General features: G+C 38.1%; 1 protein-coding gene across 1 annotated transcript in view; it reads right to left on the bottom strand.

The window, feature by feature from the left end:
• Positions 1–439: 439 nt before the first annotated feature.
• LOC6046043 (serine/threonine-protein phosphatase PP2A) overlaps positions 440–21,887 on the bottom strand; it is a 34,707-nt gene continuing 13,259 nt past the window's right edge. The window contains exons 2-5 of the mRNA XM_038253612.1: positions 7,246–7,455; positions 6,830–7,183; positions 6,564–6,754; positions 440–1,462 (exon numbers count right to left, since the gene is read on the bottom strand). Of these exons, the coding sequence (XP_038109540.1) occupies positions 1,390–1,462; positions 6,564–6,754; positions 6,830–7,183; positions 7,246–7,455 (828 nt within the window). The 3' untranslated portion in view covers positions 440–1,389. The remainder of the gene's footprint in view (positions 1,463–6,563; positions 6,755–6,829; positions 7,184–7,245; positions 7,456–21,887) is intronic.

Raw genomic sequence — 21,887 nt, 5'->3', positions numbered from 1 at the left:
ACAGTTACAAAAAAAAAAGTGGGGAAAAAAGCAAAGGCGACGACGACGACCAATAATACAAATGTGTCGCCCGCGTTGGTGCGATTTTGGCGCTCCTGCTTGCGTTATCTAATCTCTCTTTCTTTTTTCTCACTTGATAAAGCTTGTTTTGCGGGGGGAGGGAAGAAAAAGTCTCTTTTGCCAATGCTGTGCACGTGCGCTAAATATCTAAAGCGATTTTTGTTTTTTTTGCGATGCTAAGTTTGGGGAGAAATGAAATCATTTTCTGGCGGAAAAAAATGTTTTAGGAAAAATTGTGTTAGAAAGCAAACCCCATTCTGATCCGTTTTCCCACGATTTTCAACCCGGTTAAGAAACTAAAAATTAAAATTAGATTAGAACATAATACTAAAGGCTTTCTTTTTCGCTTTTCCAAACAAACAAAATAACAACACACAGCTTGGCTTATTTTTTTCTGTAATGTGAGTTCCACAAAGTTTATTCTCCCCGTGTTTTTTTTTTCTTCTTCTTTATTTCTCTCAATTTCTCCTGTTCTCCTCTCGGCCAGCGTGAATTGAATAATCATAATAACACCTAGCGACGAATTGTTACCACTTTTTTGTTTACCGTTTTTTTTGTTTTTGTTGCTTAAACTTTGCAGAAGAAAGAATGCTGCTGCTGCTGCTGCTGCGCCGTTCTAAGGTTCGCGTCCTGTTTTACTCCACTTGTGACAATGTGTTTGTGTGTGAATTGTTTATGCTGCGCGAATGTGTTGTGACGACGACGACGATCCCGGGGGGAAAAACGTGGCAAATCCGGACAGAATGGACCGCGCGACAATGATTTTTTTTGTTTTGCTTGTGTGAGTGTGTGTAATGAGTATATGCACTTTTTTGTTTTGTTTTTTTGCTAGCTTTTTGCGCTCTTGTTCTCTTGTAAATTATTAACTACTTTTTTGTTTTCTCTAGTCGTCCCCCGCCTTCACGAGTAAATGTGTTTGTGGTCGTGTTGAGTGCATTGCGGGGATGTCGGTGTGAGGCCGGGCGTGAAAGTGTGTGTGTGTGTGAGTAGCAAATGTGTGTGAGGTGAAATTACGTTCAGGCTTAGTTGTTTTTTGTCTGTTGCACAATTTTTCCAACTTTTTTTTTCTCTTGTTTCTTTCTCCCTTCTATGTAGCTCTTTTTGTGTAATACGATACTACTTTGCTTGTTTAACCTCCCAACCGTTCTTCTCGCTCCCTCTCTTCTCTTGCATGTTTAACAAACTTTTTTGCGGATTTTTTTTTATCTTTTTTTGTATTAAATAATAATATATGCTTATAATTATTATTTATATTTTTTTTATTATTAGGTATATTATTTTTTTGTTTAATTTGTAGTGTGTATTACAATATTCGTTATAATGATATTCTTAAAGGAAATAGTCCGGTGTTCTTCTAGTCACGTGTGGCTCGCCGCGACGTGGAGCTGGATCAAATTGTAGGCTGGAATGAAAAAGAAAAAAAAGGTTATTTTAGTTAAATCCGAAACGTCTTTTTTTTTGTCCCAAGGATCGGTTCCACGAATTTTCGGTGGTAAAGCCAAACCCACGTTAAGTGTTTCTTTGAAAGATTCCAAGATCAAGGATATTTGGCAACGGGAAAACTGCGGGTCCGATCTAGGAAACAATAGTTTTTCCCCAAAGTAAACAATCTAGAGTTTTTTTTTAAATAGGTCCTATAAACAAATGAAACACAATAGCTTATAGGGCCTCTTAAAAACTCTAGAAATGTTTTGTAAAGTAGGTCAAATGTGATGTTTCACACCACATCAAAACTGATCCGGAGCGTTTGCTACGGTATGTCCACGCATCATTCCTCCCCTGTAGATTATGTGAAACGTGCTCCGTTTACAGAATCCTCTCTGCGGTTAATTTAACGCAGTAGGCCTGGCCGCTTTTAGGAAAGTAATAATGCTCGGGGTTGCTCGAATGTACAACACAACAGAGGGCAATTCAACACCGTTCAAAACCTTCTATAGAAGAATTCTACACGCACGGAAACTTAAGTGAGTTTTGAAGTCTGAAGAGCAATGAGCGATAGAAAAAAATTTTTGATGATTACTACACGCAAATTTCAGAGATTATAGCGACAGCCACTATAGCTTATGAGTTCTCTTCTTTTATCTCGTGATTGTTACCAAGAGCATTCTCTTTCTATCACACCTTCTCTATTCCACGTTCACGAACACTCACTGAAGATTCTTTGATTTTCTCAAAAAAATGCCGCAAAAAATTAACGCGAAAGGGATTGGAAACCGACCACGCAAAACGGCGTAAGCACATTTTTGGTTTTATGGCGGCTTTTGAGGTTACGCTCTGTTGAGTTGGGATGATTGTCAATGCGGAATGAAGGGCAGTAAAAAATGTAAGATGTTTTTTCGAGCATGATAATTGTAGTCGCAGAGAACTAAAAGTATGATAGTTTTTTAATTACAACCATGCTGAAGAGAGATTACAACTTCCCCCTTCATCATTATCTTTCCCAACCTCAAAAAGCTGGAAGTGAAAGATTTGGGAAACGTTATCGCCCGGTGGAACGGGACGCCGAAAAAAAAATCTGAAATTTTAAGAGTCTTCTTTTCAATGCTCTCAAGATCATTTTTTTTTTTTTGTTAAAAATTTGATTTCTGAGAAAATTTTAGTTTGAAGCTCGCCTAGAAACGGGATTGGGTTGTAGAGGGTTAAGTATAACTTACTAAACTTTTCAAGGAAGTTTCCGGTTAGAGGTGGGCAAAATAGCGAGCCGCTCAAAGAACCGAATCATTAACATTCCAACGCCCAAGGCTCCAAAAAAGTTGGAACGGTAACTTCAACTCGCTTTTTTCCAGTGATTTGTTAGGATGTCTAGATGATCCTAGAACTTTGCCGAACTCAATTTGATCAAATCTGTAATTTTTGCGATCAAAAACATCGTTCCAACTTTTTTTTTCGCGTGTAAAAAAAAATTCGCCAAAAATTCCGCGGAGGCAGTCTTTTTGAAAAAGTTGGAACGATGTTTTTGGTCGCAAAAATTACAGATTTGATCAAATTGAATTCTGCAAAGTTCTAGGATCATCTAGACATCCTAACAAATCACTAGAAAAAAGAATCGTCTTGATTGGGTGAGTTATGCCCGAAAACCAGCGAGTTGAAGTTGCCGTTCCAACTTTTTTGGGAGGCTTGGGCGTCCGTGTAAGTTGGACATGCTTTGGGCGTTCCAGTGTTAAAAAGAGCGAACGAACCATGGCTCACAAAAAGAGCCGCGGTTCATTTTGAAACTACGGGCTTTTGAAAAACCCGTTCCAAGATGGAATAATGCTTAAACTTGTGTCTTTTTTATGGTTAACATGTGTCAATATAATTTATTGAATTTCCAACAAATTGCATTGTTAATTTTTTTTTGAGAAATGAAAATGCTTTAAAAAAATCATCCCAAAACTGAAACACGGTGCATTTTTCTAAGTACTTTGGATAAAAACTACAGGTTAAATAGAGGATATTTTCCGACATCTTGAGAGCTGAATCGTCATATTTCGTTGGGGGTCTATTGCAACTTTCTCATCAATATATATATTAAAAGACTCTAAATAGCATTGATGCCCATATTTGAACACCACTTCAAAGTTTTCAAAGTAATATATTTCAGTTTTGTAGTTTTTTTTAAAATTCTAAAGGTGAATGATTTTTTAAGCAAAACAAAATTCATTGTATAACTGGTCGTAAATTAAAGTATTATCCGAATATAAATTTATTTTTTTAAAGTTGCTAAACTTGGAAAATTTTACCAAAGTATAATAAATAGCCTCGAGATTTTGGAAAATAAAAACAAATCCTGCTTCCCGATTGAACTTTATCATTTATCGACTTCATCGATTAAATCAGAATAAAGAAATAAATTCGCAGAATATTATCCCCAAATATCTGCATTTGTTCAATTTTGGCAAAAATAAACACAATTTCATAAAATTAAGATAAATTTTCTCAAAATCCTAGATTTAAGTTTCGTACACACAATTCAATGTTTACCAAAATTTTTAAAAAGAGCGAAAGAGCCGTTCAAAATAGCCGCTCTTTTTAGTGAGCGAACGAAAATAAACGGCTCTTGAAAAAGAGAGGTTTTGTCCACCTCTAGCTCTGACAGGCTGGCTCTCGTCCATTCGGGCGACATGACAGGCCCATCTGAGCCTCCCGATCTTCGCCTGGACAGCGATGGTCAGTTCTTCAAGAAACGCGTGCAATTCGTGGTTCATGCGGCTTCGCCACACTACGGCAGACACCAGCACTCCACCGTAGATCGTTCGTAGCACCTTCCGTTCGAAAACTCTAAGGGCACGTTCGTCCTCCTGCCGCATCGTCCAGGTCTCGTGGCCATAGAAGACTACCGGTCTAATCAGTGTTATGTACATTGTCAGCTTCGTACGGTGTTGCACTCGATCCGTTGTGAGGGTCTTTCGTAATCCGAAGTACGCACGATTCCCAGCAAAAAAACGAGTCTGGATCGCTTCGCTGGTGTCATTGTCGGCGTTTACCAGCGATCCCAACACGAACTCGCTCAACTCCTCCAACTCATTATCATCCACAGCTATTCTGGTGGTGGTGGTGAGACATGGGGGCCGAATTCCTTCGAGCACCTTCCTCTCGTGTACTTTATTTTCGTCGTATTTACAGTATGTAAAAAAAGCATTTACACCCCTTGGGCACTATGCACATTTTGTGATATAACATGTAAAAAATTTAAAGTTTGACAGGAACCTAGTACTACGTTTTGTTCAGAAACTCATGCCAAACATTTTGCTACAAAAAGCTCATGAAAAGATGATTTCTATAAAAAGTTATATAACAAATACTATTACGAAAATAAAAAAGGTGCAAAAAAAGTTTGTACACCTTTCGAAAAATTAACATAAATAATGTTATTTGTTGACAAATCACCATAAATCCAGTCTCCCAACTCCAAATAGGCATCCTTGACTGATTAAATAAATAATTTGGATTGAATATAAAGTTTACTAACTACTTAGTATAAAAGTTTATATAACTCTGGAAATTCTATATAAAACTTATCTAAACTTAATTTTGCAAACTTTTAATTCAACTAAATGTCAATATATTACCATAGAATTGCTAAATAAACATTTTAAAGTAGGTATAACACAGAAAGGGCATAAAATTTCCGATCTTTTGATACCCAAACATCTAGGTTTTCTTTAAAACCAACGTTTTTAAATACCTGGGCAAAAAGTAAGTTTGATCCACGAGAACAAAAATTACGAAATTCCATACATTTTTTGCAGGCTGCTCAAACGAAACCATAACAACGTTTTTGCTTAGGTATTTAAAAACGTGGGTTTTATAGAAAAGCTGGATGTATGGGTATCAAAAGATCGGAAATTTTATGCCCTTTCTGATGCCACATAGGTTGACTTGTGAATTGTAGACCGGTTCAGATGCCGGCGGATTTTCCGACGACGTAATTCCGGGTTGGTACGAAATTCCAACGAAAAATCTATTCTATCGATACAAATACCCCCAAAACGGTGTTATACCCACTCCAAAATGTTTATTTAGCAATTCTATGGTAATATAATGACATTTAGTTGAATTAAAAGTTTGCATAATTAAGTTTAGATAAGTTTTATATAGAATTTCCAGAGTTGTATAAACTTTTATACTAAGTAGTTAGTAAACTTTATATTCAATCCAAATTATTTTTTTTAATCAGTCAAGGATGCCTATTTGGAGTTTCGAGACTGGATTTATGGTGATTTGTCAACAAATAACATTATTTATGTTAATTTTTCTAAAGGTGTACAAACTTTTTTTGCACCTTTTTTATTTTCGTAATAGTATTTGTTATATAACTTTTTATAGAAATCATCTTTTCATGAGCTTTTTGTAGCAAAATGTTTGGCATGAGTTTCTGAACAAAACGTAGTACTAGATTCCTGTCAAACTTTAAATTTTTTACATGTTATATCACAAAATGTGCATAGTGCCCAAGTACTAGGTTTCTGTCAACATTAAATTGTTTAGATGTTTCATCACAATATGTGCATAGTGACCAAGGGGTGTAAATACTTTTTTTACATACTGTATGCCAAGACCTACGCGTCTTGCTTGTACCTTCAGTCGGGTGTAGACAGCTTCCACCGTCTCCAGGTTTCTTGCCACAACGTCGATGTTATCGGCAGAAGCAAGCAGCTGCAGCAGCTGTTGTCGTACCAATCATTTCGACTGACTCGGATCGCACTACCCAGTGTGGCTTACGCTGTCCTATGGGTCGCTTCCCCGTGCTGAAGACACGCGTTGTTGAACGGAGGAGCCCGCCGGCTTCGGCGTTGGTTGAACACCGTCGACACCTTTGAGCCAAACAGTTTAGGGACCTGCAGTTCCAAGAGCCGAGTCCCCAATCGGTGATCTGCTTTTCAATGGGCTTACGCCGTTTGTTCCGGATTTCCAATCTTCTTGCCATTCGCGATTCTCTTTTTCGGGCATTCCGGTTATGTCTACGATACAACTACCCAAGAGTGACCAACACCCGCACCCAGCGAGCGAAGAATACTTACAATGAAAACTTTAGTGCATCGTCTAATTCCATTAATGCTGCCTGATTACCGCAACGATAACAGTAGTTTGGTGCAGAGAATATTGTAACAACGTTGCGATCGTGGCACCAGTTGTAGCCCTCCATAACCAGCTGATGCGCCCGCGAAACTAGCGTCAGACCGTTCGAGTGGTTGAACAGCTCGGAGATATCCTGCGAATGGAATGGAAGTGTAAATTTTAGTTCTTGCGTTCTATAGAGAAACAAACCAGGGGGTTTTGCGCTTACCTGTCCGAAGGTGTAACCGGCACCGCGGGGCGAGATGCCCCAGCCGCCCCGGTCGTCCGGGTCGGACCACAGCAGGTCGCACATCGGGCCCTCATGTGGCACCTCCTGCAGTCTGTCCAGGGCGCGGATGTGGTCGAGCGTGTCGATCGACGGACTGAGGCCACCATGCAAGCAGAAGATCTGACCGTCGACCAGGGCCGTTAGCGGGAGATAGTCAAACAGGTCCGTGAAGTACTTCCAGACGTTCGGGTTGCCGTACTTCCGTAAGCACTCGTCGTAGAAGCCGTACACCTGTGTGATCTGGCGGGACTCGTGGTTGCCGCGCAGGATTGTGATTCTCTCGCGGTATCGGACCTGCGGGAAGGATAAAGGAGTATTAAGAATCGTTCAAATTTGGGTCAAGCAAGATCGCTTACCTTCAACGCCACCAGCAGGGTCACCGTTTCCACTGAGTAATAGCCACGATCAACGTAATCACCCATGAACAGATAATTAGTGTCCGGCGATCGTCCGCCTATCCGGAAGAGCTCCATCAGGTCGTGGAACTGACCGTGCACATCGCCGCACACTGTCACCGGACATTTCACCTCCTGCACATTTGATTCCTTTGCAAGAATTTCCTTTGCCTGTTAATAAATAAAGAAAATCGTTTTAGTTTAGTTTTCCCAATACAACAATCAAACAAACAGTTCTAAGATGGAAATCGGCATAGCGAATCTTGTCTTGATTCCGTTGACGAACTACCCATCAAATTCAGACAGTGAGTAAGCTTCGTGACACTCACGCGACATTATTTATGACTGCATCGTGATTTATCCGGCAAGTCTGCCCCGGACTACCTTAATTGACCCCCGCCGAGGTGGGGAAGCCGCGCCGGAAACCAATCGATAGTCAGATACGACACAAAGTTTCAACTAGGAGGACGGTGAAGAAGAAAAAAACAGGTGAGACAAACGAGCCATTTCACGGGGGTTTCTGTGCAGACGATGTGAACAACCATGGTGGCGTGTCGATAAATATTAGATGTGTGAAAATTATTCCCCTTTTCTGCTGCTTTTATGGTCACATCGCACCAATACTGACGGCGACTGTGTCACAACTAAGGGTTGGATTCATTGGCACCTCTCTTGGAAAGTTGGTGAATTTTGCACTTCTTGTTTGATTAGCAGCTTAAAATGTGTCTTTGTTGTTTACAAATAAAGGATATTTTGCATATCATCACAGCTTGGAAGGCACGTCGACAAGGTTTTCAAAAATCAAATTAAAGATTTGGAAAAACAACTTCAAGTCGAAGGGAGATTGTTTGATCGAATTGTACAAATTTCACTTAGCTATATCAGAGATCTTCCAGAAATAGATGATTCCCACAGAGAGTTTCAAAATCACAACAAAACATGAAATTAGAACCAGAAAATGGTATACAATTATCTCACCAGAACAGGGAAGCGCACCCAATTAATAACAGCTTCAAACTGCACTCACAACAAGCGTGGGAATCAAACTTAGCTAGTGCTAGAACAAACGAACTAACTTAGTAGCTTGATAGCGTCGTCTAATTTTTGGCCCCGATCGTAGACGATTTTTTTTTTGTACTTGTTTTTGCAAAGGCACCGGCGGCGCCTTCCTATTTTTAAGCACCACCAGCTGAGCTGCGTCCACTGACGAAGTGTTATTTATGCTTTTTTTTCCCTGCAATTCTTAGTATTTTCCCTGTTGAAACAGACCCAAAAGATCAGCATCCTCTCGATGCTCGTGCTTGATGGACGTGTTTTCTTCGCTGCTGAGTGGCTGATCACACACACGCTCACGGAGAGTTACGTAACTGCATACGGTTTTGCCAATGTTTTTGTTGTTTTGTTTGGATGGCAAAAATAAAGCTCATAATTTTGGTGGTGCACTCAGAAGAGAGATCTTTGACAAGGAGTGTTAGATAGGATTCTGTAGTTGAAGTTGTTAGCTTTTTTGATACATTTTGACTATTTTTTAAACCTAAACTGAGTAATTTTCTAGATTTTCATATTATTTGAAATGTAAAAAATTAGTATTATTATTTTTTTTCTTTTTTCAAAGAATTTTACCAAGCTGGATGAATACAACGAGGGCTGAAAAAATCAAGATTATCAATGCATTCCTTACAACTTTAAACCTGGAGAATAAAACTATAACCCTTAAACACATAACATAAGGCATTGGTCGCAACGCTTGCTTAGAGCGTATCCTAGACCTAAGCGTACCAACTATACGGATTTTTTCTTTACCATACTGACCCAAATTCCTTTTTTGCCTTCCTCACCTTACTGAGGAAAGGCTATAAAATCACTCGAAAACTGAACTTCTCAATTAGACCTCCTAGACCCACCTTCATGTATACATATCGACTCAGAATCAACTTCTGAGCAAATGTCTGTGTGTGTGGTGGGATGTTGATCAAAAAATTGTCACTCGATTATCTCGACATTGGCTGAACCGATTTTGTCCGTTTTGACCTCATTCGATCCGTCTTGGAGTCCCATAAGTCGCTATTAAAAATGATGCAGTTTAGTTAAGTACTTCAAAATTTATGCTAAAAAACTATTATGACTAAAGTTCGGAAGATTGTAAAAAGGGTGGTTTTTGTAAGAAAACCCGTCATGTTATACATTTTCAGAAAGGTATTTGAAAGCCCTTTCCAACGCGACAAAAACATCGAAGATCTGACATTCAAAAGTTATTAGCACTTAAGTGTTATTTATGCACTTTTTGGAGGCCGGATCTCAGATATTTTGATGAACATATAGAACACTGTCTTTTTTGGATAGCATTACCCTTTAAATGTGAGGAAGGCACCAACCACCTAAGGGTGGATTAAGCAACGTTTTTTCTAAATAATTCCTTAGTAGTTTTTTATACCATAGATTCCTATCGTTTATGTGTAAGGATTTTTGCAAGAGTTGGTAGCCTCACCTATACCATATGAGTTCCCCAAAACCGTCCAACTCAAAGCGAAACTGATTTGGGGATACCGTGGAGATTTTCCCTTATCCTCTTGAAAAAAAGTGGAGTATCAACACTTCCACTTAATTCCTGGAAGCTACCTGTTGAATAGGATTTTTTGGTGAAATTAAGTCAATTCTCCACTTTTTTAAAAGTGCTATAAAGATCATACATTATTTAAATAACCCTTTAAACCCCTAAAAGTTAAAAGTAACCAAAAGTTGAACTTTTCAGAACTGTTTTACAGAAAACTATCCTGTGAAGGTTTGTCACCAATGCTGGAAAAGGGATCGGTCACAGACAGAAATTTCTAATATGTATTTGAAAAACCCCGGGAGTCAGCTATCATCATCGGCCCGATCGTTAAATGTTCACTAGGGTGACAAGAAAAATTAAAAATTTAGGAAAATCTTATAAGACACCCCTGGCTCGATTCTTCAGGTAAACATAAGTAGCTGTCCCAATTTGAGCCAAATTTGGTTAGGGTTAAACCCTGTAATGCCAATTTTTTTCATTTTTTTTTATTTTTCCCGTGTTTAGGAGCAACTTTTGTTTTACAAAAAAATGACTTATCTTGTTTTATTTTTAGTATTTTAATTTGCATTTAGACTAGTACAAATTTAAAGTTTTTATCGATATTTCTAAAATTTGGAAAGTTTTTTTTTTCCAATGCTTTTTAAACATCAAAAATTGGTTAAAAATTGTTTGTTGGCGATTTTTTAGATCGAAGCCGGTATAAAGACGGGGTTGGGTTGTAGAGGGTTAAGGGTCGCTTGATTGATCGTTGAAGTTTGTCTAATCTAATCTAACCCTATCGCAGCCAGTCTTTCGAGGGCATCCTGGAGAATGCCTTAGGTTGATTGACGCCTAGCATCTTCTTGTCATTATCAACATTTGCAGTGCGCCATTGCATTAGAATGCATTGAAACATCACAAACATCGAAGCGGTCAGGCCAACTGCGTAAAGTTAACCGCAAAGATGATTCGTTGAATTGGATTGAGTATGAACACGAATGTTCAAACAACAATACAGTTCTGAATCTACAGGGGAGGAAGAAACGTGGGGATCCCCCGCTCACGTTCCTGTTTGTTTAGGCAGTTAATCGTTGAAAGCCACCATGCTAAGAAGGTTTGGTGCTCCGGGACCCTCTGGGATGGGACATTGTATTTCCACAAATGCCCTGGACACTATTTGCCTTGGTTATAGCGCCAATTTTTCTTGGTTACCCCGCCCGTGTGGATCAATCGGACCGCGCACTGGCTCACAATCCAGAGGTTGCTGGTTCGAATCCCGCGGCGGGCGCTCTAAAATTCTTTGTGTAAATATGGGTATTCGGCGCCGTCGCTCCGTGCCATACTCTAGTACACTTAGGAGCCCAGGGCGGCGAAGTCCTTGTAGTTAAAAAGGAAGACACTAGTGGTTGGTACTAGCAATGGTGGCCGACAGCTATAAAGTCAACTTCGTTTTTATAGCGCCAAAACTCGCTCATGATTGATCGTTGAAGTTTGTATGCAAAAATTTGCAGAAAATGTATGGGGAAAATCAAAAATTTCAAAAATCCACCAAAAGGACGCGTTAAATGTGTCGGATCTTTGTCAAGTGTGAAATTCTTATGTAAAATTTTATGACAAACAACTTTCCCAGTTATTAGCGATTTAAAGAAGACTTTTTTGTATGGAGAGTTTTTTCTTCATCAACTTTAAGGAACTAAAGCAACCCTTAAACCTTGCCAGATTCTGCTCAAAATTTTCACAGCTGTTTATTTTTGCGTAATGAATTGAATCAGAGGGTATCCCTGATGACGATATTTTTTTTATTGTCACCCTAATGTTTACTGACAGCGCCGGTCATGCTCGTCATTTGGATGCAAAAATGCCCTTTTCATTCTCTCTTTTCTATCTCTTTCTTGCTTGGTGGGTAAGTTTGTCGATAGCAATCATTTGAATGCAGTCATAGGCCAAGTGATTGAAATTTCGGTAGAATTGGGGAGCATTTTTGGGGTCATTTTAGAGCTTGATGACCAAAAACAAGAAAACGAAGAAAAAAAAGGTTCGATTATTCATAATTTCTCGAGTTTTTTTAAAGGTCCTATAAAAAAAATTTCACTTTTTGCTTTTTGGGTGTGAATACCCCTGATTCAAGGCGGTTCTAAAAACAACCAAAAAGCAAAAATTTAAAATTTTGTTTTTAGGACCTTTTTTAAAAAAACTCTAGATTTTAACTTTTCAGAATTGTTTGGTCTGTGGGTGTTTGACGATCTATAATTTTTACTGCTTTTTGTATGAAAATAACAATTCTGCTTTGGGTAAAATATCCTCAAAAAAAAAAAAAAATGCTATGTCATTTAGATTCGCAAAATAAAACAATGGTATGGAACACGATGCAAAACTTGATTTTTTCAGCACTCGTCGTGTTTATCCAAATCGGTTTTCTTCATTTTGCATAAGTTACTATTTCGATCGATTTTTAGATGATTTTCTACGTCGCTCCAATAATCATTATTTACATTTGGCAATTAAGCATTATCGATGGATTTTACAAACAACAAACATCGGGAAAATACCTGTGCCGTAACACAAGAACGTTAACGTCAAGCAGTCTATAAATACTCCCTCATATGCAAAATGAAAACATCTGCCTTCTCGGCGAAAGATCAGCTTTCGCAGTCTCGTCATAAATAAAAGAAAAAGAAAACCAGCAGAACGCCTTTCCTTCGATGAGACGACGTCGCGTGTTTTTATTTTAAATTCTATTTCTATTTTGCACTCTCTCAACGAGCCGGCATCATCGCGATCGTCATTGAAGAAAACACCCTCCCTCTCTCCTCCCTCCCTAATGCGTAGGTTGACGGGGAAAACAACAGGAAATGAAACTATCTCCTTGACACCGTCGGCGTCGCCGTAGTCGTCTTCTTCTGCACCGGAAGTGAACCCATGAACGCGAGCCCGTGTGTGTGTGTATTGGCACACTGCCTTGCGGCAAGGTTCTTCGTTTTAAAACGCCATTGCTATACGCTACTAAAGAGTTGGTTACTTGCATTTTCGCCGCAAAACCCCCATAAAACTGCCATTTTCCGTGGAAAATACCTAATGTTTGCAGAAAGCAGCACGCACAACCTGCTCGGCGAGCAATTAAAAACTGCTGTAATGGCCCCGAATCGTGCAGATAATACGCATCGAAAATGAACGCAATTAGCTAACCACAACACACCGGGCAGAGAAAGTCTAGTTTTGACCAGCCCGGCTGCGTCACTTTCACCCACTGTGTGCCTCCAAACGTAAACATGCAGCGAAAATAAATCGCGCCTTTGCGTGCGGGTGAGCGCGGCTTGTTTGGAGAAGCAAACAGGAAAATCGCGAAAATTTAAATTTTGCGCATTCGCTTTGAGCAGTTCAATAAAAATCCAATGTTGCCACCGGAGGAGGTGCTTCTTTTCCGGTAATATTTTTTTGGTTTGAAAACTTGTGTAATTGGTTTTGCTTGTTCAATGAAAGTTAGTTTGTTCTAATCGAAAGGTCAACGGCATCAGCACGACAAACAGCATTATGGTTCAATTCACCTACTACTCACAGGATGGGAGTTATGATGGGAATCGTATTTTACGGAGGTGGATTTCCCTCACCTCCCACGCCTTGTAATCCAATAATGGGTTAGTAGAGAATTGTGAGCGCACTGGTTGCAATATTTGTCATTCGAAAGACAATAACCTCCTGTTCGACTCAGAGTTGATACAGCCTAGACTCGATTAACCGTAGTTTCGATTAGCCGAAGTTCAATTATCCGAAGGTTTCACACTTTGAACACAAAATTAGAATTTTGTTACCCTATTTTAATCAAATGTACAGGTTGACTACCTATTACAAAAAAAAATCGATCATCTTCTTCATGACTGCATTCAACTAACTGCTGTTACCACACATACCCGCACAAGTAAGAAAGAGGTAGGAAAAGGGAGAAAGAGAAAGCATGTTCAGCCCGGCTGTTTCGAGTGTTGAACTCGGCATTCTTTCGTGTCAACTTCGTGTGTGTCAACTGACGGTCAGTTAACATTCAGACTCTCGAGCTCAGTCAAAAATATCAGGCAATCTCTGTCAGTGAACTTTTTTTTTCAAGCCCTAGTAAAGCTGCACGACCCAAAATAAGACAACATCATATTTTTTTCGTGAATTGATTATCCGGAGATACGATAATCCGAAGTATTTTTTCTGAGGACTTCGGATAATCAAGCCTGGACTGTATTTTTTACCAGCAAAACGAATCTTTACCAGACTTAAAAAAAAATATCAAGGAACGAACGACAACTTTAATTTAAATTTCACACCCACAAAAGTGAAATGCTGCCAACAATGTCTTACAGCCATATTAGTGACATTCATTTCCAGTCTTTCTGTCAAAAGGTGCATCAAACATGGTCGGAAAATCCACCGGCATCTTAACCGGTCCATGTTTCGCAAGAGCTATTACAAGTCGGCAAGTCGGGCAAGGCATAAAATGTGCAACCTTTTGATACCATCTCCGAACATCTCAAAAAATGTATTAATACAGTCCAGACTCGATTATCTGAAGGCCTTGGCAAAATTTCACTTCGGATTCTTTGTCTTATTTTGATTGTTGAGCTTAAGTATGACCTTTGGTATTACCCCTATTACCTACCCCTAAACTTCTCTAAAGTGATTCAGAATTTTTAAATCCAAGATGGCGGCCAAAACAGCGATGATGAAATATTGAAAAAATGCATTTTTGAATTTTATAGACAATCAATCATTAAAATTTGACTAAATTGGGGTCGCAGAACTCAGAATTGATGTTAAAAGTAAGAAAATAAAAAAAATACGATTTTTTTTTTGTTCCTGATTCGATTATCCAAAGTCCCATACAAACCTTCGGATAATGGAGGCTTCAGATAATCGAGTCTGGACTGTAATAATTTTTTTAAAGCAAAATTGAATTTGAAACGAATCGAAAAGTGCTTAAATTTATATATATATATATATACATGTTTAAAATGTCATTTTAAAGTTCAAGTAAAATTTCTGATTGTTAAGTTTTTATAAATTTGAAAATAAAATTCTTGAAAGAAATGTACCTCTGTCAAAAAGAAATTAAAGGCTGAGAAACTTTCCTATAATTTGCTCTCAGGAACTTCGAAAATCAGGAAATTAATTTTTGAGATTGAGCCTCACAAAGAATTCGAATGGACGAAAATGAATTTCTCCGAGTGTCACCTTAGAGGTCAGCTTGTAATTATCAACTAACGATATCTTGGAAACTATTGGTCCAATTTTCAAATTAAAAATTGAAACTTTTGTAAAATTCACAGATCTCTCGAATAAAAATAATTTCAAATCGATCAGAAAATCTTTTCTCAAGATAAAGATTTCCATACAATTACATACCCAGTTTGTATGACCAGTCTCCAAAATTGTATGGAGACTTGTATGCAAAAACGAATAATGCCAAATGACTTCTTTTGACATAGGGAATGCATGACAACGTTTCAACCGAAAAAAAATTTAAGTGGAAATCGTTGAAATCAACTTAGGGTATTTTAACCATTAGTGGACCCCCTAGTAGAGCCGATGCACATTTTTCACAAATTTTCAATATTTTAAGCACTTTTTCATAACCCTTTGTACAAAACAATGAAAACTGAAGTCTTTCGAACAATTTTGACTATTTGTTTCATCAGTTATTTGTTTTTGAGCAGAAAAATAGCCAATTGAAAAAAGTTTTTTTGCCTGTTGTGGACCCCCTTTTCCTATAGTGGACCCGGGTCCATAATCCGATTGTGGACCCGGGTCCACTATAGGCAAACTGTTATTTTTATACCAAATTTAACCGATATTTGATGTTTTGATGCATGGTGTAGGTCTAATGATAGATATAATGAATAAAAGATGGATTTTGCTCACTTTTCATCATAAACAAATATTTTTTGTTAACAAATTTAGCATAGCATAGCATTGGTGTCTACCCGTAGTTGCTACTCTGTTATTGACCAGGACCTCCAAGAATTGCTCCGTGGACCACAGATGAAAAGTAGGAACCAATCATCACCACTTCGCAACTATCAAACGTCCCTATCATGCTAGCCAATCACAGCGCCGGCCACGACCAGTGGTAAGACACGGGGAAGTGGATAGGAATTTTAGTCCGATACTTGAGTGATGAAGACCGCTAAATCAGCTGCGTCTTCGACAAAGTATCACGTAATTATTTTTTGTTAACAAATTTGGCTTTAAACAACAAAAAACCGAAAAACAGACATTTAAACACATTTATTTCCGAAAAAGATCAGAGAAAACGTCTCAAAAACCACTGTAAACATAAAAATAATTAAAAAAAAGTAATCTTGATGCAAATTTTTCCATATTAATTACATAAATGGTTGACCGATACTAAACAATATAATTGTTTACAGTTGCTGATAAAACCACGCATGTTTATTGGAAAAAAAATGTTTTGTTATTGATTTATTATTATAAAATATCATTTCAAACTGCAATTATGGTGCTTCAGTTAAGTACAATTAACTATAGTTTTGATTAATTATAAATTCTTACGGCTTCAGCATTATTGGTACTTTTAACACGAAAACAGCTATATTTATACTCATAATTGAAAAAATATGCGTTTAGGTTGATAACAACAAGCATTTATTGTATGTTTTAGAGAAACTTTTGCTTGAATACACAGTTTTCATCATTTTTGAAGGTTTAATTAACAGGGGTCCACTTTTGGAAAAGTTTGGATTTTCGTTGTCCTATATTGGACCCCCATAATTTTTGCTAGAAAATTGCATTTCTTCGCTTTATTTTAGTAAATATCCTTAAACTTACATTACTTCGACTTGCTGAAGTTAAATAATCAGTCAAAAAATGATTGGATGGTTAATTCAATCATAAAATATAAATGCAGTTTTGTTGTGAAAATGCTAGTGGCCATGGCTAATTTCAGATGCCGAACTCAAAACACTTATTTTGGTGAAAAGGACAATTCAATGTCAGTCATCTTTGTTCTAAATGATGCTGAACATGCCAAATAAAAGATTTGTAGACAACAACACGCTTGAAATTGTGATTTTATTGAATTTTCCATTAAAAACCCTTCAGAGGGTCCACTATAGGAAAGGGGTCCACTAATGGATAACGTACCCTAATTCAATTTAAAATTCATTCTACTAATTTTATCAGAATCATTTTTGCATGTTTGGGGGAATTTCAAAATATTTAGAATTTTAATGAATTTTCGATGCAAAAGTTTTATTTTTGCAAAAAAATGGTTTTTGAAAGATCTTTTTTTTAACTAATGATTGCATATCAACGGTACGGGAGTATAATGCATTTTCCAATGGGTTTTTCATTGAACTGTTGAAATTCTGGCTGGTAATTTGAATTATTTTTTTTTTGTTTTTTGGACAACATTCAACAACAAACAAAAACAAAATCAGATTCTACACCAGAATCCACAACAAAACACACCATTCCTCACAGTACAGGTTAATGGTTCCGTTCCGTTTCACCTTGCCGCAGTGTGTTTCAAGTTCAAGTCAATAAACGACCTTAGAATGTGTAGGATTTTGCTTGATCCCCCAAGCCAAGAGCGGCTTTCGTCATACACAGTGCACTACTTGGACGTCGTTATACTCTCTTTATTTTGCTCTTTTTCTCTCTCTCGAGCAGGTCACACCCACACTCTTGACTTTTTCCAAGTCGTCCTCGTCGTTGAAAATGGACTTAATCTTGATTTTCTTTTTTTGTTTGCGTTAAAGAAGTGGATTTTCCTTTTGGATGAAAATCCGTGGTGGTTTCACTTCTCCAGGGTTCAGCGAAAGTGACCTCCACAGGACGGTACGAATCACAAAGATTCTCGTGTTTCTCGCTCACACGTTGACTGTTATCTTTTTTTTTACTTTTTAGAGTTACTGTAGTGGAACAAGAGTAGTAAAAATTCACTTTTTGTGTGTGTAGCTAGGTGCGAGTATGCTCCAAGACTTTGTTTTGCCCACAGAAGGAAAAGGCTCAAACCACAACAGCTGTCCAATTTATAAAGCAAAAGCAGAGGCTCCCCACATTCACTTTGAACGCAATCAAACCATCGACTCGAGTCCAATAAAACAGTAAATTGACACAACTTCTGGGTGGTAGTTCTTTAATGATTCTCCGCACTTGCTGACGGGGTTGCGCGTTCCTTTATTTTTACGAAATCGAAACTAGTATATCTGTAAGGAACTACGTAACTTATGGCTGATCGATTCATGCTTATTCTCAAGGTGGCGCCTTCCCGATACTTCTCCCTTTCTTTTATTACAGCTGGAAGACGCACACACACACGACTAGTAAAAGTTGGTCTTTTGTCGCAGACTGTAGTCACCAACAACCAAGGTCAAGGCGGGAATAAATGGCTGATTATTTATTGAAGGGGCGGGCTGTACGCCAACCCAGGGGGGGGGGGCGGGCTGTACGCCAACCCAGGGGGGGGGGCGGTCTGTACGCCAAGCCAGCTGGCTGACACGCAATTAATAAATTGACTTCGTCCTGTGTCTAACGCGACTGAAGCAGTAAGCTGTCGCCGTCAATCATCGGTGAATTTCCCAATTTTCGGAAGAAACTCCAAAATCGATCGCTCGGCGGTGCCAAATTCTCAAAATAGCACACCCGCACCGCTTTCACTTGGTTGGCGGCTCTCTCTAGAGTGCCAAAATTGAGTATCAATGAAAATCGCGATCTTGAAACCAACGCGCAAAACAGGTCGCGTCGGTAGCGCAGCTTTAAGCTGTACGGTCTTGGCAGACAGTCAGTGTGCGGCGAGAAGCGGGATGTGCCAACTTGTTGGTTCGATTTGATCAATGAAGTGTGTCGCTTTTGGGGTTTAGCTGGGACTGAGGTTTTGACTTAAATTAGATTCATTGAAGCGTCGTGATATACACAGAAAAAAAATCAAATCCCGGAATCGTGAGTTGTGTTCATGATTTTGAGAACCACGAAGGAATTTATTTATGAGCATGGTGCATTTGCACTATAAACGTGAATATATTCCTTCGTGATTCTCAAATTCATGAACACAATTCACGATTACGGGAATTGATTTTTTTTCCGTGTGCTTAGAAATTTAAACATAGTTTTGAGTTGTTTTCGCGAATATTGCCGACAATTTACTAGCAATTTTAACTTTGTTTTATGTTTTATTGAACAAAAATGGGCAATTGTTAAAAAATATAACTCCCATCTCCACCCTGCACAGAGGATAGGGAAAGGTTTTGGAAGATGGGAAGTTCGATGTTTCACTTTTTTAAGATGACAAGGGAAATTCTCCACGGTATCCCCAAATAAGTTTCACTTGAATTTGAACGAAAGGTAAAAGGTCTAGGACACACTCTAATGGTACGTTCGTTTGATGACTAGTTCGGCACTGAGTGCCGCACTCAGAGCTGTCAAAGTGTTTTTTTTTTTTTTTTGAAGAAACTCGCGCTAGTTCCGCACGAGTTTCGCCGCCATCTTGGAACTGAAACTCTAGTGCCGCACTCGATATTTTTTCAGTTTCATACGAGTTCCACGCACACTAACAAATGACGTTCGTTTGAACCGAAACTGGCACCGACGAGTGCGGCACTCAGTGCCGCACCGGCTCTTCAAACGAACGTACCATAAGTTAGCCTTACGACCTTTGGCATAGTTGAGTTAAGGTTAATGATTTTATAACCCGAGATATGATCACTGAATTTTCTAAGGTTAGATTTAGGTTCTGAAGATATAAAAAAAATCAATTTCAACAATAACAAAAGGGCACATAACTTTTGTAAACAATAGTGTATCCCTTTCACTCAAATCGAGCCAAACATTTCATTAGGGCACAAAAGCAAAAACCGCGATTCGAGAAAATCGCTTGCAAAAAATGGACAACTTGTTTCAATTCCTATTTAAAAAATAAGCATGACTGATGGTTTTTTTACTGATGATTCGATAAAACACATCATTATCCTCAATTCTGCTTTACTGCTTCTTAATTTATGTTGATTTCCTCAATAAAACTTATAATTTTAAAAAATCTCGTTATTAGGCCCTTTTAGCTTTCCAACTGCTGTTCATAATGGGCCCTTTCTAAATGCAATTTCGAAGAGAACTAAAAGGGCACTAAAGCGCTGTCACCGGATTGTTGTTTTGATTGATGTTTATGGGCCCTTTTGTTTAGTTAGAAATAATGAGGAATTCAGTGGAAATTTTGATAATTGGTGAAGTTTTGTGATTGAATGGTGTAGATAAGGTATGTAAAACATAAAAATTCTTTAAAAGTGTACTGAACAGCAGCCACGGGTCCGTATTAAGTAGTGTATTTCGATGAAGTTTTTTTTTCTGCAGAAATGCTTGGTGAAAAGTAAACCAAATTTTGCTTTGAAGTGAATTAGTGTTAAGAATGTATGAAAAGTTCACTTTATTACACAAAAAGATCCACAACCACGAAAAACTAACGAAAACCAAAAGGGCACATTTTAACTTTTATATTGGGTTTGGAGTGAAAATTGTTATGTGCCCTTTTGTGTTTTTGATTTTTTCAATAGTAAATTGTTTGCTATCAATCTGATTTTTCGAGGGCATGTAGGGAGTGTACTAATGAGTGGAATAGTGGAATAATCCCGAATGTTTACGTTTTGGTTTTGTGCCCTAATGAAATGTTTGGCTCGAAATGACAGTTTACATAAGGTGTGAAAGGGACAAACTCTTGTTTAAAAAAACAAGCACGAGTTGTCAAATTTTAAGCATTTTATGTTTATTTTCGTTTTGAAGTTTTGAAAAATTGAACTCGAAATTTGAAATACAGTCAAGACTCGATTATCCGAAGGCCTCGGAAAAATTTCACTTCGGATAACCGAATAACGAAAACAATGTTTTTTACCGCTGTCATATTTTTCAAGTGTGACCCATAAACTACTCTAAAATCATTTAGAATTGCCGAGCTTCCGTGGCCGTAAGGTTACGGGTTTCGCCGTGTAAGCGGAAGGTGATGGGTTCGATTCCTGTCTTTGCCGAGCCAGTCAGATCCCTTCAAAGAGTAAAATCTGCTCACTGGGAATATTGACCGGTATGGGATGTCGTGAGTTCGATTCTCGTACCGGGATGATGAACTTTTTAATGTAATTTTAAAATCCAAGATGGCGGTAATAAAATATTGAAAAAATACATTTTTTAATTAAAAATACAATCGAATATTCAATTTTCACTAAAATGGGGTCACAGAACTAAAATTTGATGTTAACAGTAAGAAAATAAAAAAATACAAAAAAAAACTTTTTGGTCATGATTCGATTATCCGAAGTCCTATACAAACATTAGGGTTATCGAAACTTCGGATAATCGAGGCTTAGGATAATCGAGACTGGGCTGTGCAGTATATTTTACAGAAAGGTTCTTTCCCATAGCATCGTCGTTTGGAAGGCACGCCGTCGGATATAATTGTTAAGTTCAATAAAGAGTGGTTCCGTAAACTGGGGTCAATCGGGACACATGGGGCGAATTGGGACAGCAGTTTTAACCATGTTGGAGCACAATATTTTGATTTTTCTGGTTGGTTTCGGATAGAACAGACTCAGACCAACAAAATGTGTACATCCATTTCCAAATTTAAAAGCATTAAGTGCTCTAAAAACTGCTGTCCCTATTCAGACTGTAGTCCCGATTCACCCCAGATTACGGTTCTCTGCGATTTCACAAATCTAGAGTTATTTTTTAAGTCCTATACTGCCGTTCTACGCATAATTGTCCCATGTTCAAAAAAGTGCAACTGAGAAAAACGCGATTGAAATTTTTCGACCGATTTCTGTGTTTCTACGCATAATTGTCGCGTGGGTTCCTATTCGCCCTATGTGTCCCTAATCGAACCAAGTTATCAGTTTATCATCCTTATATGTGATTCTCTTGCTATACAACAGGTAAACAAGACATAATGCTTAGTAAAACTAATGATTTCGTGTAAGAAAATACTTGGTGGGACAATTATGCGTAGAAGTTCAACGATGGGACAAACAGACTTGGTGTTGTTTTCAATGAGTTTCCGAACAAAGTACTAGATTTTATGTGTTTTTCTTAA

This window comes from Culex quinquefasciatus, chromosome 2 (assembly GCF_015732765.1).
Source record: "Culex quinquefasciatus strain JHB chromosome 2, VPISU_Cqui_1.0_pri_paternal, whole genome shotgun sequence".
Lineage (NCBI taxonomy): Eukaryota > Metazoa > Arthropoda > Insecta > Diptera > Culicidae > Culex > Culex quinquefasciatus.
This window is presented reverse-complemented; position numbering and strand designations above follow the sequence as displayed.